Source organism: Tachysurus vachellii, chromosome 9 (assembly GCF_030014155.1).
Source record: "Tachysurus vachellii isolate PV-2020 chromosome 9, HZAU_Pvac_v1, whole genome shotgun sequence".
Lineage (NCBI taxonomy): Eukaryota > Metazoa > Chordata > Actinopteri > Siluriformes > Bagridae > Tachysurus > Tachysurus vachellii.
Window position 1 is genome coordinate 21,698,705 of NC_083468.1, and position 16,747 is coordinate 21,715,451.

A 16,747-nucleotide genomic window follows, 5' to 3' on the forward strand; every position below is an offset into this window, starting at 1 on the left:
GCATAGCATATACAGTATAGAAATAAATCCACACACTAAATGCCAACATTGCCACCTTGTGGTAATATGTAAATAAAGAAATGATGAGACATCCTCTTGGATCATAACCATCTTTATTAATGTGACCCTTTTGCAGATCATGGCTGAGTGCTCAGCTTTGGGCGGTACTCCTGTACAACAGTAATACATGAGCAGCAAAAGCCTTTCAAAGCAGTAATTATTACATCTGCCTAGAGGTCAAACACCCCAAAACTGCACCGTTTTACCTCTAATTGTGCTTTACACATCGCTATAAGCACAGAGATTAAATTGTTTGCTCTGACATCATTCTCTGTCTGATGAACTCTGGTCCTGTAGTCTCCTGTTCGGTCTACATGAGATTTCAGGTCCTCGGTTTATTAAGCTACTATACAGAATATTGTCAAAAATAAGATAGTAACATTGAACATAATAAAGGACTATAATAAAATAGATTTCTTTGAGCAGTTTCTTTTGTCCAAAAGACTCTGTACAAATTTAGGGAACTGCCTGACTTGCCAGCAATCACAGACAAAATAAGAGGACCTGTTGAAAAGTAAACCTATTTTATACATGCTAAAATTCTAATATCTCAAGCAAAAAAAAAAAAAAAGACAACACACATCCACACAAACAGAGATGACACCTTCGGACATTAGAAATTGTTCCTGGGAATGAATTAAGTCTAATATTCACTGTATAGCATACACATAATCACGTTTTGGTATTACACTTGTATAGTGTAGTGTAAGTGTACACGACTAACATTTTTCTTACATTATTATCCAAACCCCAAAGGAGCTGTGACTCTTCCAGGAAATGGAAACTGTGCAGTGATATAGCGTTATGTCACAATCTTTAACACACGGATAACAAATGTTGCTCTTCTCAGATCAAAGTCATCCACGTCGGGTGTCCGATACAAAGCAGCGCTACCGTAACTGCAACCGCTTGTAAATCATTATTGTGGTGTTGGATCCATAGGTGATGTTTCATTTGTCCAAGAAAGTATTTGTGTAGATACCGAATTAAAAATCCTAAAATAAATTCCACTCATAGAGAATCTCTGGTGTAGCATTTTAATTCTAGAAAACTTGATTTCTAAGGTGTGCAGGTGGAAAGGATCTCTGATTTTTAAGTTAAGGCTATCACTCACCTAGCTTCTGGTTCTATTACAGAAGCCTGCTGGAAAACTGGAAAACCTAAAAATTTTGTGAAATGTGAACAAAAACTTTATATATAAACTTCATTAACTTCCATTTACCATTCGCAGTTTCACACCCAGTAGCCTTATAGTGACAAAAACACCAGCCAGGTACACAGTATTAAAGCTTATTGCTTACAGGACCACAGAGAAGACATTTTTGGCTACACTGAACACAAGTTGAAAAGCAATGAGGGTTATACTATCCTGTGAGGACAACGATACATAAAACAGAAGAGGATTGTCATATGAGGAGAAAATGAAAACAACAAAAAAACAAAACTAAAAAGCCAGTTATCATCATACAGCAGTGCACAGCAATGTCCATGTCTGTGTTACAAAGGTAGAGTGCAGGATGCCTGCACGACTGCTGCTGAACACACCTGGTTCGGAAAAACACACCATTGTTTCTTCAAAGGAGGACGACCAGGAGGAAGAATGGGAGCAAAAGAGGAATGTAGAAGAGATCTGATGAATCAGTTGTGTTTGGTCACAGCTAGGGTCGTATGTCCTCTGCTGCCACCCTCAGTATAACCGCTTCTCATAACTAAGTGAGAGACAAAGCAGGTCATTAACATTTAACACAAGATCAGCAAGCTTGTATCAGTGATTCAAAAATGTCCATTTTAAACTTTGTAAAGTGTCAACGATGGACCTGCTGTCTGTAATAGCAAAACAGAAATGACACACACTTCTCCCCTTCTTGAATGACCCTTTATTTTAACTTACAGTTAAACTTTATTTTAACTTTGATGGGAACAGTGTCCGCTTTACAAGCTTTAAACCATGTAAATTGCCCATAGACAAGTTTAACTTCTCAGAAGAACCCAAAGACAACGCTGTGTACAAGACAACACATCACATCGACTTGGACTGACTGTGTGAGTCGGTCGCCATCTATGCAGTTAAAGTTTTCCTCACATATGCATGAGAAGGTTGTATTTACACATTAGATGTTCAAAGGAACTTGATCCTTTCCACGTTTGGGTGATACTTGGGCATTGGTCCAAGCATACTAACATACACCCAAGTCTATTATTCCCATTTTTTCTTTTCTTTCGTGGTTCAGGGTAAACAGTTTAAGAGAGAAGAGCACAGCAGTATCAACATAAAATAAAGAATGATGACGTGAAGAGACCTGATTTAACTGTTAGATTGGACGTTAATTACCATATAATCTTGGGCTGAACTAGTAACATGTTATGTAGCTGTATGGATAACCAGAACTAATAAACACGGACAGTGTCCTGGAATACAGTGTTGCTTATGATTATATAGACTGATATTTTGAACACATAATCGATGACAATTCTCCATGGCTATTTTGCAGTTATTAAGCATATAATGCTTCTGGCTTCCTGTTTAAATGCACAGAATAATCATTCAACACCTCCCTGAATACCAGAATGTGACCAACAGGTGTAAGATTTTTGTTGTGAATGATGTGATGAAAGTTTTGAGGAAATCCCTTCAGCCTCATTAGACTACTTAGAACTCACCTGTGTTCAAGTGATTAGCAAGAAGCTTCTCACAACTCGCACTCCTCTTTATTGGTGGCGGAAAACCGCAATCTAGAAAAAGTTACTGATAAATTTTCTTCTTTTTTTTTTTTTATTCTGTCAGTGGTTTTCACTCTTCCTTTTCTTTTATTTTTCCTACAACATGCTTATATTTATAGACATATAATGAATGGGATTTCAGTGCAGTGCTCTTAGATTTACCTCATTACAACCAAGCCAAATATGTATCAATTGTAGGCTTAGATTTTGAAATTCAATAAGTGAAAGTTGGATTGGTCTAGACAGCGTTCATGCACTACAATTGTAAGAAAATGAATATAAACTTTTTAAGCAGTATTGTTACTTCCAGGAAGCGAGCTGTGTGTAGTGACATGAGATTCAAATCCATAAACCCTTATACCCTCAGAGCCCCAATCATATAATTTTAGTGGAAAACCGGCGATTAACTCTGAAATAATCACAACTTAAACTGCAACCAACAAAACAATATTAGTTAGATTTTGATATTTCCTCATATCCTCTTTCAGCCTGAGCTCTATTTGGAAAAAGGTATAGATCAGCCAAAAGTGCTAATATACATAATTTCAGGTAGGACATAGCCAATGTCAGGTTATTTAGCATTTTTGACTCACCAAGCATTTATTTTCTTATAATTTGCATACAGAGTAGATTTAGAGCTTATGAGCTGCAAAAGGATGTTAGGAGCATCTAGAAATTAAACGTAGACAGTGACCTCAAGGGAAAAAATTAAACTTTTCACTAAAAAAAAAAAAGTTTTCACTAAAGATCCTACAACTCACAATCCCCTCCACCATGATTACCAGAAAAAAAAACAAAAAAAAAAAAAACCCACAGACATGAGGACTGAGTACTTACATGGCACAAAAGTATATCTACGATGAGTGCATAAAAGAAAGGAGAAGAAGACAATTTCACATCATTCCAGAAGAAGATATGAGGGGCAATAATAAAGTGTTTTGGGAGGACTGTATGAACTAAGAGGGGATTGCTGAGTGTCTGATATCTAAGTAAAAGGCTTTAAGAAAAATCCAGACAAAACTGGTAGTGGGAACAGACCTGCCAAACCCTTAATAGGAATAAAATACAGTCTTAGGGAAGGGGTCAGAGATGCTTTCAGGGAAAAGCTGCTGCTCATCTTTTTAGGTTAAGATGCAGACACTAGAAAAGTTGCGGGAAAATAGAAATATTTATAGTAGAAAGAGGTGTTTTTTTCTACTACACCAGAAAAAAGAGAAAGCTCTACAGCAACTAATAAGAAATTGTTCATGTAAAATGTTTCCATGTCTGTATCTAAATGAAAATAGATGAGTGGCAGATTTGTTTCCCCTCACAAATACACTTGCTGGCCAGAGATTTGAAATCACTTTCTAATCTTTAGTACTTTTAAAATGATTATAGACTCAAGGTGAAAAATTGCCATGCTTGACTATTTTCAGATGAAATAATTCAGTGACAGATCTAATAAATATAATTAACTGCTGTTAACTATAACATTTATACAATATTATACTATGATACTTTTCTTATGTAAGAAAACACAGATTTTTTTTTTTTTTACATTAATCACCTACAAACACGCTTCACTTAGCTTGACAGGAAGTGAGAATGCGATCTGTAAAATTAGATAAGACGAGAGATTATAAATGTCGGATGAGCGAAGTGGGAGGGGCTTCCAGTCGGACGTCAAAGCAGCTGTGTAATCACTCCAGTTTTACAGGTGGAGTGCCTCATCGATGTTTATATGTGAAACAGCTCGATGTTTATATGTGTAGTTCTTACACTAAATGTTTCAAGGTTGGCAGGACTGTAGTTGTGTTTAAATAGCAGTTTAAAACTGGGTTTGTCTGGTTATTTTGTTTCGTTAATGCACCATTTTTTGTAATAAACAACTGAGATCTATGTCAACGGTAAACAACTCCAGTATGCCTGCTGTTTTACATTCAAATATCTAAAGTAGATCACTTAATACACAATCAAACATAGCTCAGATGGAATTTACTATCAGCTTCACAACTGACTGGTGACAGCATGAACACACACAATAAATATTTATATTACAGACATTATATTCAGGTCTATTTGTGTTAAGAGTAACAAAGATGAAATAAAAAAGTGTTTGTGGTGATTTTGGTCTTTGTTACAATCCCTGAATTTATTACCACCTGAGACCAGGAGGAGCCCCAAAGATTAGAATGGGTTATGTTGATTTCCATTAAAGCAAAATAGAACATGGAAACAAGGGCTTATATTTCGCCTACTACAGTTACACTATAGAGCCAAAAGACTGTACATGTGACCATCATGTGACCCCCACATGTGGGCCCAAATGTCTTTTCCAGATATCTTTGCTGTTGCACTACAATTTTGTCTTCAGTGGAACTAAAGTGTCCAGAACTGGTCCAGTATGACAATGGCCGTGTGCACAAAACAAGCTCCATGGTTGGAGTGAAAGTGTTTTGCATATCGCCCTGAAATCCACCCCACAGAACACATTTTGGGATGAACTGAAATGGTGACTACATGTCAGGCCTCCATGCCTGACATAAGGCCTGACCTCACTAATGCTCAATAAAAGCATGCAAGTTTGGTGATCAGGTGTCCACAAACTTTTGGCCATAGTGTATCTTGCATTGTGTGCATGTCCTACAATGGTTTATGCTGACCGAGTCTTGCATTTGGAAGCACCTGCATAAGGACTTCTGCTAATGTTACACATCCGATCATTTGCTGCTTAGATTTTAGTTTAATGTTGTTTAATATTTTCATGGGTACAGTCTGTACAGCCAGACTATCAAAAGTAGGAGCAGGTAAAAACATCCTCATCGACCTGGCTATATGGCACTGCTTCGGTCTTAGAATAAATTCATTTTGAAGTACAATTATCTTAAAGCAGATGTTCTGACTAAAGAAAAATATTTTCTCAAGTGTTTTCATGTTTTCTTTGATAGTTATATTGTTTACATATTAGATCATTTAAAACAGATTTTGCAATAATACTGATGCAAAATCTGGTGATTAACAGATTGAAGATTCTGATTCCTTTCTGATTCCGATTATAAAATCTCTGTGAAATAAACGTATTAATGCCAAATTTACACTATGCACACTAAGAACTGTGTCTTTTTCTCTGGCCTAAATGAAAGATAAACACCACAGAGCAGGGCTTGGTGTCAGTGGGAGTCAGTGGATTGACTTATCGCTGTGTATGTGAAAGTGGTCCACAAAGCGTGAGAAACAAGAGATAAAGGCCATTTGTCAGTCTCAGCACCTGTGTATCTTGAATTCTCTGAGAGTCTCTGCCTGACCCCTGCTGGAGCAGTCACTGAGCATGGCGGCATTGCGTAATGGACACTGAGAAAGAGCCACAGAGACAGGGTGACCGACTGCTTATGCGGTCTGAGTGGATGTGAGTAGGGTGAGTGGAGACTTACGAGTGCAGGCCATGGACGCCGCCCTCCACCTGAGCAGACATTGTCCTCTTCTCGAACTTCAGCTCTCCAGAGTACATCATAGAGCTACGTATAAAACAGAAGACATGCATTATAGACACATGATTTGTACAAACTTTAATTAGTGGTTCTCAAAAACAGTGATTTTTATATCATTAAGGATATTTGACAGCAATGAAACACTGGTGTTATTTTTAGGCAAACAGGTATGTAAGACACCAACAGTTCTTGCAATTCCCACAGTGTTTAATATCCACCATTATCATTTCCAGTACTTTAAACCGATTATGTGAGCTGTGGTCTTACCGCAGGATGGACAGGCTCTTTGCACCAATATCCTGACAGCCATGTTGAATTCCAGCAATGAGGTATGGCACAAATTTATGGATAGAGCCTTTATCCTGAACTGAGCCTGATACTCCTTGAGCTACCTTCACCTTGTCACCCTCACTGTAACACACACACAAACAAAAAGAAAAACATTCAGCAATACAGAGAGGACATATAAATAAATAAAGATCAACAGGTTAAAACCTGTAAACAGACATCCTTATTCGCAATAAACAAAAAAACAATAATCTTAGGTGTCATTTTCAACTCCATTAACAGTCAAGCTAAACTTCTCTGAATAAATATGAAAAATAACATTAATGTAACATTATGTTTAGACCATTTTGTAACAAGGAGAAACAGAAGTCCTTAAATATAATGTAAATAAAAACCTGTGCAATTAAACTGTAAGCATAATAATGTTTATAGATATTAATACCGTACCTGAAATAGCGTTTTTGGCTGCCGCTGTTTTTCTCCATGGCGTCTAAAGAGCCCATACCACGGTACTTCTTCAGTCTTACGCCATCTGAGAAAAAATACTCACCAGGAGCTTCTGTGGTTGCTGCAAGCAAGGAGCCCATCATCACTGCAACAAAACAGAGCAAAAAGGTAAGAGAAGTGACACAGCAGAGAAACGTGTGAGCAGAAAGTATACATTAGAGGACTGATAAGCTTGTGATGGCTACCTGTGGATGCTCCCAAAGCGAGAGCCTTCACTACATGTCCAACTGTCTGAATGCCACCATCTGCGATTACCGGCACTCCGAAACGGCGCGCATACTCCGCTACTTTATACACAGAGGTGCCTTGGGGTCTCCCGCATGCCATCACTGCAGGCAAAAACACACTTTAAAAAAATCTACCATGAATACACTCATGTAAGTAATCATACTCCGCATATTAAACATAAACATATAACCTCACACACACACACACACCTTCCTGAGTGATGCAGATGGATCCACAGCCCATGCCCACTCTGAGAGCATCAACACCTGCGTCAATCAGATTCTTTGCCTGTGCAGCTGTCACAACTACAGAGACAAATTCACTTTTTACTAGTAGTTTAAGAACCGCTGGTCTAAGGACTTTTCTTTACATGATTCTAGACAGAAGATAAGAATAAACAGCAATAAAACTTAGTCACCCACCATTTCCTCCTACCACCTGTAGCTCAGGGTACTTTTGTTTAATGTAGTTGATCATGCTGATCTGAAACACAGAGTTTCCCTGAGAGGAATCCTAAACACAGAAAATAAAAGAGTCATCAGTCATAGAGTAGATACAACAACTCAGGGGAGAAAAAAATAAGGGGGGTGGGAGAGAGATAAAAAATAAGAGGGTGAGAAGTGTGCAAAAAAGAACATTCCAGCACCACAATTACCAGCACCACCACGTCCACTCCAGCCTGCATGAGCAGGTCCAGTCGGTATTTGTCATCCTCACGTGTGCCGATGGCGGCACCACAGAGCAGCTGTTTACGTGAGTCTTTAGAGGCCAGAGGGTATTCTCTGTTCTTCTTCAGATCAGTACGGGCAATTATAGCCACCAGTTCATCACTGTCATTCACAATGGGCAGTTTACCTGTTGAAACAAAACTTGCCATCAGTCATGATCAAGATCAGTGGAGGAAAATGAATAATTGCCACTACTGTACACACTTGACAAGAAAACACAAAAATCCAGACCTTTCTTGCTGCGCTGCAGTATGTCGTTAGCCTCTTTTAGAGTAACTCCAGCTGGTGCTACCACTAAATCCTCACGCTTTGTCATCGCCTGGCAAATTCAAATCACAGATTTAACATGTTTAAAAAGCTTAATTTATCTTGCTACAAACTAAACCTTAAAACCAAGAAAAATCAAGGATATTATCAATCAATATAAATGTGTGTGTATATATATATATATATGTATATATTTTTTTTTTATATGGAGCTGTACTGGTATGAGTGTCATTTGTTTACAAACCTCCTCCAATGGTCTGTCATAGTCTTTCTCTGACAGGAAATCAATGTCTCGTGATGTGACGATTCCCACCAGCTTGCTGCCCATTTTGCCAGTTTCGGTTACAGGGATGCCGGAGAAGCCGTGCCGTACCTTAGCCTCGAACACGTCGCCAACCGTGTGCCGAGGGCTCATCACTACCGGATCTGTGATAAAGCCCTGCTCAAATTTCTGCCACAATCACATGTAACATTTTCATGATTAGAGACCTCATCACGATGCCCGTTGAACACATCAAGAGAAATTAAGAGTCTGAGATTCACCTTCACTTTCCGAACTTCATTTGCTTGGAACTCCGGTGTGCAGTTGTGATGGATGATGCCAATTCCACCCATGAGCTAAGACACAAATTAGAAAAGAGGTCAAGGCAAAGAGCCATATTACATCTTGGCTCAGGCATTCTGAAGTGGGCACAACTCTGATCCATCTCTACTGAAGGCTACAGCATTCACACTGAGAATCATTAGGAACAAGTCCGTTTTCAAAGCTGATCAGTTGGAGTAAATGGCAAAGTTTTAAAGCTGCTACCAACTTCATTAAAGTCTCTGTTAATTTAATGGGACTTTACATCTAAAGAGATAATCAAATACAAATACACAAGCTAAATGCTCTTACCTGAACAAGCAGTATACTGTAAATCACAATTTATATTTCTAAAGCTTCACACTTAATCTTGTCCAACATTAATAGGTAAGCAAGTGGGTCAATTTTGCATTAAATAGGCAAACAGAAATCTTCAATTTCCCTGCACAGGCTTTATCACCTCAGAATAGACCAGGGTGCGTGTCTGCGTGATACTCACAGCCATAGCGATGGCCATAGACGACTCGGTCACAGTGTCCATGGGAGATGAAATGAGCGGTGTCTTTAGGGTTATCTTCCGGGTCAAAGCCGAAGTCAGATCCTTAATTATGACATATAACCCAAAATGAGCATAACAGATATACTAATTATTGAAAACTAGTTATAATAATAATTAAAGCCTTCAGGGTGCTACAAAACATTCTACAGTGTAATATTGAAATGCATGTGGTCATTTGACTGTACATATCGAAGGAAAAAGAGCTGGATGTCAATTAGATATGATCTTGTGTTGTTATGATACCTTAAGGAAATTCGCTTTAGTTGTTGTGTTAAAATTATTATAACATTTTTTACAGAACTGTTGCATAAATCGCCGTGAATATATAAAGAATAGCATCCTACAGTGGCATAGGTATACGTGTCCAAATATGAAGCATGCATCAAATACAGACTTGTTAACAATTCCCTGATTTTAGTGAACAAACTTTCGTGTATGTTAGACAGGATGCATGTCATACAGACCCAGTCTCAATGTAGGCTTTATGTAGGAACGAGGCAAGCAGGTTTCTTTTTAATGATTCGGGTTACTTTACTCTGTATTGTATGACATTTCAAGAACATGCAAAGTAAGACCTACTGATTATATTATTGCACTGTACAAACTATTCATTCCATTGCATTGGTGGTTCGAGTTACTGACCCCTATTTTTATCCGAGACCTCGTTTCAGATTGCTTACTCAAACCTTTATCTCATTACAAGCGTTTCTCCAGCTAGAAGGTATTCATACAAAACAAACACAGGTGTTTTTCACTATCTACATCAACATGCGCTCATATAACATCCCTGTGGTCGGAGTCAAGAAAACATCTTCCACTCTTTCCCAATTCCTCCCTCCAGAGAATACATGCAGACAGAGACACTTTAAATGCTCGGCTTGGTTCGTCGACAAACTAGTACAGAAGAATCAGAGGCAGCTCAGCGCCAGAGTTATGCCTGCTTTAATAAGAACATAATGCTATAATCATATAAAGCATCTTTGCAACGAACGTGAACTAGATACGTTTAAAACGAACGATCGACTAAATATAAAGGCATTTTTTCCTCAGCTAAGTTCTTCTCCTCTCTCACAGCACCATGTGTATAGAAACGGCACCTTACTTGTGAGAACATGCCCTATGCACCTGGGATGCTGCCGCCACCTGAGCCTCTCATTTGCACATCTCATTTGCGCTCCTTCACCCCTATCGGCTGTCCCTTAATCAGCTGTTTACCATACACTCGCTCCCCGCTTCAGCTTGTTTCCAAAGTACACGGCGACTGATGCAGCTGTTCCAGCTCGGTGCTTGTGGTGGAGCCTTTCGGACTCGTGAGTTAATTAGAAAAGTTCCTGATCGGTAAAACGTTATTAAACGTGGCATGCTAAATGAAGACATACGCTCTGGGGAAAGATCAGTGACTTATGCTGAGCTGGTTTCATGCAGAGATACTCACCACTTCATCTGAGGTGAAGTCGATGAAACCAGGCAGGATGAGAAAATCACTGAGCCAAAGACATCAGACAAATAGAAGATAATTAGAGAGATGGTGATGATACACACATACAGGATATGCACCATTATCTTTACATGAACAAATAACAACACAAGTGCATGATGAGTGTTCCTACAGGGAGCATAATGAAGCGCAAGGCAAACATTTTATTTATGTTTCTTAACTCAACAAAACTAAATCAGAAGTAATTTATACAATACAAAATTAAACTTGTAAACACTTTCAGGACCGAGGTTTAAAACCTCTCTATCGTAAGTGACAACGGAAAAGCAAATGAATATTAACAATCGGAATTAAAGTTAAACTGAGAAAGGCTTTGTGTAACATCTAGCTGTGTGAGTGTATGTATTTAATTAGGCTAATTCAATTCTAACTGGAGGCCTCACAGCTTCCAATGATATGTCATAGTCACAGGTTGTCAGCGGCTAACATTTTTTTAATAGAAGTGCTAAAAGTTTGCTCCAGTTTTTAATGGAAAAAAATGCACACCTGAAACTCTGTCTGTGATCCACTGGCTGAGAAACGGCTTTTTCTGAGAAACTCTAATGAATTTATAAAAATTTTGTTTATACTTTAACTCGGGAGACACAAAATGAAACAAAAATTAAAATGCCTAGCATTGTGTAAATCAGAAGGGTATCATTTTCCATATAAAGTTACAACTAGTTAAGAGGTTTTATTATATTGCAAGAGAATCTAAACAGAAAGAATAAAGCGATGCACCATGCACTGCAGTACATGTTTCTGTAACTTAACTTGGTTACACATCACCAGGTATGTGTTAGTGAACAATATAATCTAGTTATAAAGTGTGGTGCCAAGAAACGTCCTGTTAATGTTAAATCTTCACTTTGCAACATCACACAGGTTTGACAGTGGCATGAGTGTGACAGAAGGTGAGGATGACACGGACACAGAGTCGGCCAAAGTTTGCCGTTAGTAATCTCATGACCCTGATGAGATATTATATATGTGAGTGAGTGAAAGACTGGCTCAGACCATCACACACTCACTCACATGCACAGTTAGATAAGAGTCTGAGAGTAAAATGAAGATAGAGCTTCCATTAGAGATTGCAGACAAACAGAGAAACAGAGACCATTACTTTACTTCACAGCTATTTGTTATTCACAGCTGATATCAAAGCTAGTACTTTGTGCTATTCCTGTTTAAAAGACAATCTATCTTTCTATCAACATCCCTCTCTCATCATGCCTCTCTGTCTGTTTCTCTGTTTCTATGGATACAGTCTCAAGGTTGCCATAGAGCTCAAAGCCATCTCCCTGACAGATGTCCTGCGAAGTGTTGGTCTATAAAAAAATGGTAGCTTTTTACACACACTTCTCTGTAAAACTACTGGTCACTTTCCAATAAGTGCAATTTCCACAAGTGTATTTAGGTGATTATGTTTAGTTATGATTGGAGTGAAAGTAAACTGTTTAAAACTTATAATACAGTGTTGTCGCTTAAGTCAAACCCAGAAACTTGAAAGTCAGGTACAGGCACCTACTTGTCCTACAAAGGTTAAACCACATCATTTGTTTTTTCATTCACTTTACAGAACCTGAGCCAAAACACATATACCGGAGTTTTATTCCCAGAGCAGAATTATTAATAGCTTCTGGAATGAGTTGCAAATATTTTTTGATTTTTAATGTTACAAACTGGTTTAAATAATGAGCTTAACCCAGGGCAGAATATTTAATTCTTTGACGAGTAAAGCGGTGATGTTTTAGAGCGGCAAAGCAAAGCGCTAAAATGTGTTAAGCAGGGCCTCCTTCTACATACGTCACTAGAATTAATGCAAGATTTTTAAAAATAGCTATGCCAAATTTACTAATCACGATCAGTCCAGATGTTGATTCTTTAAAACACACATGATTAGTTTAACCAGGTTTAGATCTGAGAATATGATGATCTCCTGTTTTTCCTGGAAAGGGCATGAATACTGAGACTTGAAACCATGAACAGAAACTCCTGGTTTTGTAACTTGAAGTAGAGATCAGTCATTGGCTAACACGAATGGTACAGAAGCCATGTAATTTAAATAGCTGTGGTTCAACAGACCGATATGAGCATTTGTCTTCCTGACCCTAACACATAACCTTGATTGAGTAACCATCTGGTCTATGTAGTAATATAAAAACGGGGGAAAAAAGTATACGCACTATTATAATGGCAGGTTCAATGTGAAATTACAATGTACAACATTAAAATGAAAAACCGGAAAAATACCATTCCGTGGTGTAACATGTAACACCGCAATCATTAACAAAAACAATGACATGCCCAAGAACAGTATGTCCCGCCAAAATTTACAAAGGGACAAGGCTAAATTTTACCAAGGAGGGTGCCAAGAGACCTGCGGCAACATTAAATGAGCTGCAGGAATACCTGACAAATACAGACTACTCCTTGTTTGCCACAACAATCTTCAATCTTGAATCATATGCTTCAAGTGTCTGGGCTTCAGGATGGACAGAAGTTGTTTCTCACAAAAATGCCAACAAAATCACCACAAACCATTTGGCAAAATGCAAGAAAATTTATAAATACTACTTAATTCCAAATAGTATGTTGGATGCAGCGTAGCATGTTGGTGTCAACATCATGCTTTCGGACTTCTTTTTTTCCCAGCCAGAACTTGGGATTTCATCAAGGTAAAAAAAACAAGTTCAGTGCAACAATGACTCAAAGTATACATCCAAATCAACAAAGAACCGTCTTAATCAAAAGACTGAATCCAACCAGCGCCCAGGCTAAAACTACTAAAAATCTGTGTTCTGACAGACTTTTCCCCAAAAAGACTGAGTGAAATCAGGAGTATGCTAGTCAGGATATTGTAACCTTTTTATGTGAGAGTTAAAATCTTTCTGATTATAATTAGTTTATTTTTATGTGTTGTGATTTCACATTGAACGAGGCAAAAATACTGATTCTAATTCTAATCTTAATTCCGACACATTTATAATGACTAAACTGTATTATGACAAGTGAGGTGGAGTAGAAAAATAATTGTAGCAGAATGTCATCAATCTGGGTTTGGTCCAGAACTCGATGAGTTTGCGGGGATTAAATCATATTAGATGTGCAAAAACAAATTGTTACTGGCACTGGATTCAATCATTTGAACCAGTGTACACATTAGAAATAAATACATCCAAGAGGTTTATTTAGTGTAGGACGGGTATTTCAAGCTTCTCTTGCTCCCACCACACCTCCTACAACTTTTAGAGGTCTTTGTAATTAGCTCGATAGTTATCAATAAATGTGACGAGGGAAAAACTGGAGTGAGAAACTAAAACCCTTATGTGGAAAAAGTGAAGGACTTACTTGTATGTGAGACCGTCTCCTATAGCAAAGAGCTGCTGGGCAGTGAGTCCATCTTCTGGGACATAGCCGGTCCCTCCACTGATCAGATAATCAGCCATACTGTAGAAACACACATACACGTGTACAAACTGAAGGGATAACTACAGTTGTTCACCTTACAGATGGAAAAACACATGTATTTTTGGTGTTAGGGTTCCAGTCTATGTTTTTTTTTTTTTTTACGATTATATGTTTGTGGATTTCAGTCCTGATTAGTCCATGGATCTAGCATGGACCAAACAAGCCCTCATCATTCCTCGCACTGCATCTTGCACCCTCAGACCTACCAGCACTGCTCGACTGGTCCCACCATCTCTCAGGGTAAGATGTAAGTATACAACAAGACTCTTTTCTGTTCTGGCACAGAGGTGGTGGAACAAACACCTTGAGGTCCGAACAGCTGAATCACTGGCTATCTTCAAACTTATTCATGAAACACTTCAACTAGCACATCCTTCCCTGTTTGTTGTATGTATGTATGTATATATATATATATATATGTGTGTGTGTGTGTGTGTGTGTGCGTGTATGTATACATGTGTGTTTGTATATAAACACAAAAAAAATAAATAAATAAAAAACTTTGAACAGTGTTTTAGTCTCATGGTATCTTAAGTCTGTAGCCTAGTGAACCAGAGTTAATGTATCCAATGATAGTGATAATGAGACTGGAGCACTTTTGTGCGTCCACATATTATAACCAATCACTATTATTATTATTATTATTATTATTATTATTATTATTATTGAATGCACTGTATCACCAGTGTCACTATTAGCTATATTACAGCAACTACTACAGCTTCCGTAAGAGCACCACATGGTGTTTACAGTACCGCCTGCACGCTGGTTCTACACAGTACAATACGCATGAAATACTTTGTGGATGTATTTATCCTGACTAGCTGCTGACTTACAGTATTTATTTATCCTGACTAGCTGCTGACTTACAGTATTTATTTATCCTGACTAGCTGCTGACTTACAGTATTTATTTATCATGACTAGCTGCTGACTTACAGTATTTATTTATCCTGACTAGCTGCTGACTTACAGTATGACGTAGTTACACATTAACGACTTACGTATCTTACGTAGTGACGTACGTCGCGAACTACACCCGATAAAGTGGCGTTTGGGATTCAGACTCTGATTTTCTTTCTTCTCCGCGCTTTAATGTCGATGTATCGTGTAGTTAAAACGCCTTTGCTGTCTCTTCCTTCCTCAGTCACGATAATAAACGTGGATTATGAGCGTTAAGCCGTTAACACGGCACTTACGTGAATAGTGGAGACGACGTGAAGGTTTCAGCAAACTGAACAAAGATCCGTTAAAACGCTTCCTGAGGTAAAATAATGAAAAGAAGAAAAACGAAGGCCCTTCTCTCAGATTACTCACATGACGGGCGCTTACGAAGCCTTCATGAAAACCAAAATCGATTTAAATTCCAAACCAAAGCCCCCAAAAAAACAGTAAAGCTCGTTGTTTGTTAGTTAGTGGTTGATGTGGCTGAGTAGCGCGTGCTCCATCCGCACGAGGCTCCAATTTTCTAATCTTTCGTTCCACGTTAGAAAAGGAAAAAAAAAAAAAAGTGACGTCACTGCGCCTGTAGGAGGCGCTGTTGAGCTCCTTTTTTTTTTTGTTTATTTAATTTGGTTGTTTTTATTTATTTATTTATTTATTTATTTATTTTTATAAAATAAACAAATGTCGGCTTCATAAACTGTCGCTATAACCTGTCACACGCGGAAACACAAAAAGCTTACACACATCTGAGGACATCCTTTTAACAAAAAGTGAAAGTGAAAACCATCTCAGTGCCACAACAAGCTGTAAATCAAGCACGAAACTTCCAAATCTGGCATCGTGCACATCATGACAAACTCTTTCATAAGAACCAGAATCAGAATCATATTTATTCTCTTGGTATATACATCCTTACATATATATATGTATATATGAAGTTTTCTTTAAACTATTTCACCTTCAACAATATAATGCATTTATATAGTACACCTAGCGAATAGGATCAACAGACATGTGTATATGAGAAGTAGTGTCTAATCGCTTAATTGTATGAGAAGTAGTGTCTAATCGCTTAATTGTATGAGAAGTAGTGTCTAATCGCTTAATTGTATGAGAAGTAGTGTCTAATCGCTTAATTGAACACACAATGATCAATGAAATGAACAGGCATTTAAGCAGCGGACACATAACGACCAAACTACTGTATGCTGACTGTCTTTTAGAAAATAAAATTCTTCTCAGTGAGTTGATCTAAATGATCTGACTTAAAGAGCCTCAACCATCCTGAATGGTCGCTATATATAACTATAATTATATATGCGTAATCAATATTTTCCTAAGGGCAAAACATCCACTTGGCAGAAGTTTAACAGTAGTTATAATTCTGCCCTAAAGTCACTGAAGTAGCAACATTGGAGAACATTTTTACCTACAATTTAACCTA

General features: G+C 38.0%; 1 protein-coding gene across 8 annotated transcripts; it reads right to left on the bottom strand.

Annotated features, from left to right (window-relative positions):
* Positions 1 to 96: 96 nt before the first annotated feature.
* Positions 97 to 15,871, bottom strand: impdh1a (IMP (inosine 5'-monophosphate) dehydrogenase 1a). 8 transcript variants are annotated; one of them, XM_060878224.1, is made up of 17 exons: positions 15,676 to 15,871; positions 14,240 to 14,338; positions 10,847 to 10,895; positions 9,352 to 9,453; positions 8,813 to 8,887; positions 8,514 to 8,720; positions 8,234 to 8,321; positions 7,921 to 8,129; positions 7,697 to 7,787; positions 7,484 to 7,579; positions 7,232 to 7,375; positions 6,987 to 7,131; positions 6,519 to 6,662; positions 6,195 to 6,278; positions 3,619 to 3,635; positions 2,722 to 2,793; positions 97 to 1,769 (listed from the first exon to the last, which is right to left on the bottom strand). In XM_060878224.1, the coding sequence occupies exons 2-17, from the start codon at positions 14,335 to 14,337 to the stop codon at positions 1,699 to 1,701; spliced, it is 1,692 nt and encodes a 563-aa protein (XP_060734207.1). In that variant the 5' UTR covers position 14,338; positions 15,676 to 15,871; the 3' UTR covers positions 97 to 1,698. The 8 variants fall into 8 exon arrangements, with proteins under 8 accessions (XP_060734207.1, XP_060734206.1, XP_060734210.1 ...); XM_060878223.1 differs by having other exon boundaries at positions 15,558 to 15,871; XM_060878227.1 differs by having other exon boundaries at positions 7,930 to 8,129; positions 15,558 to 15,870.
* Between the last annotated feature and the right edge of the window lie 876 nt (positions 15,872 to 16,747).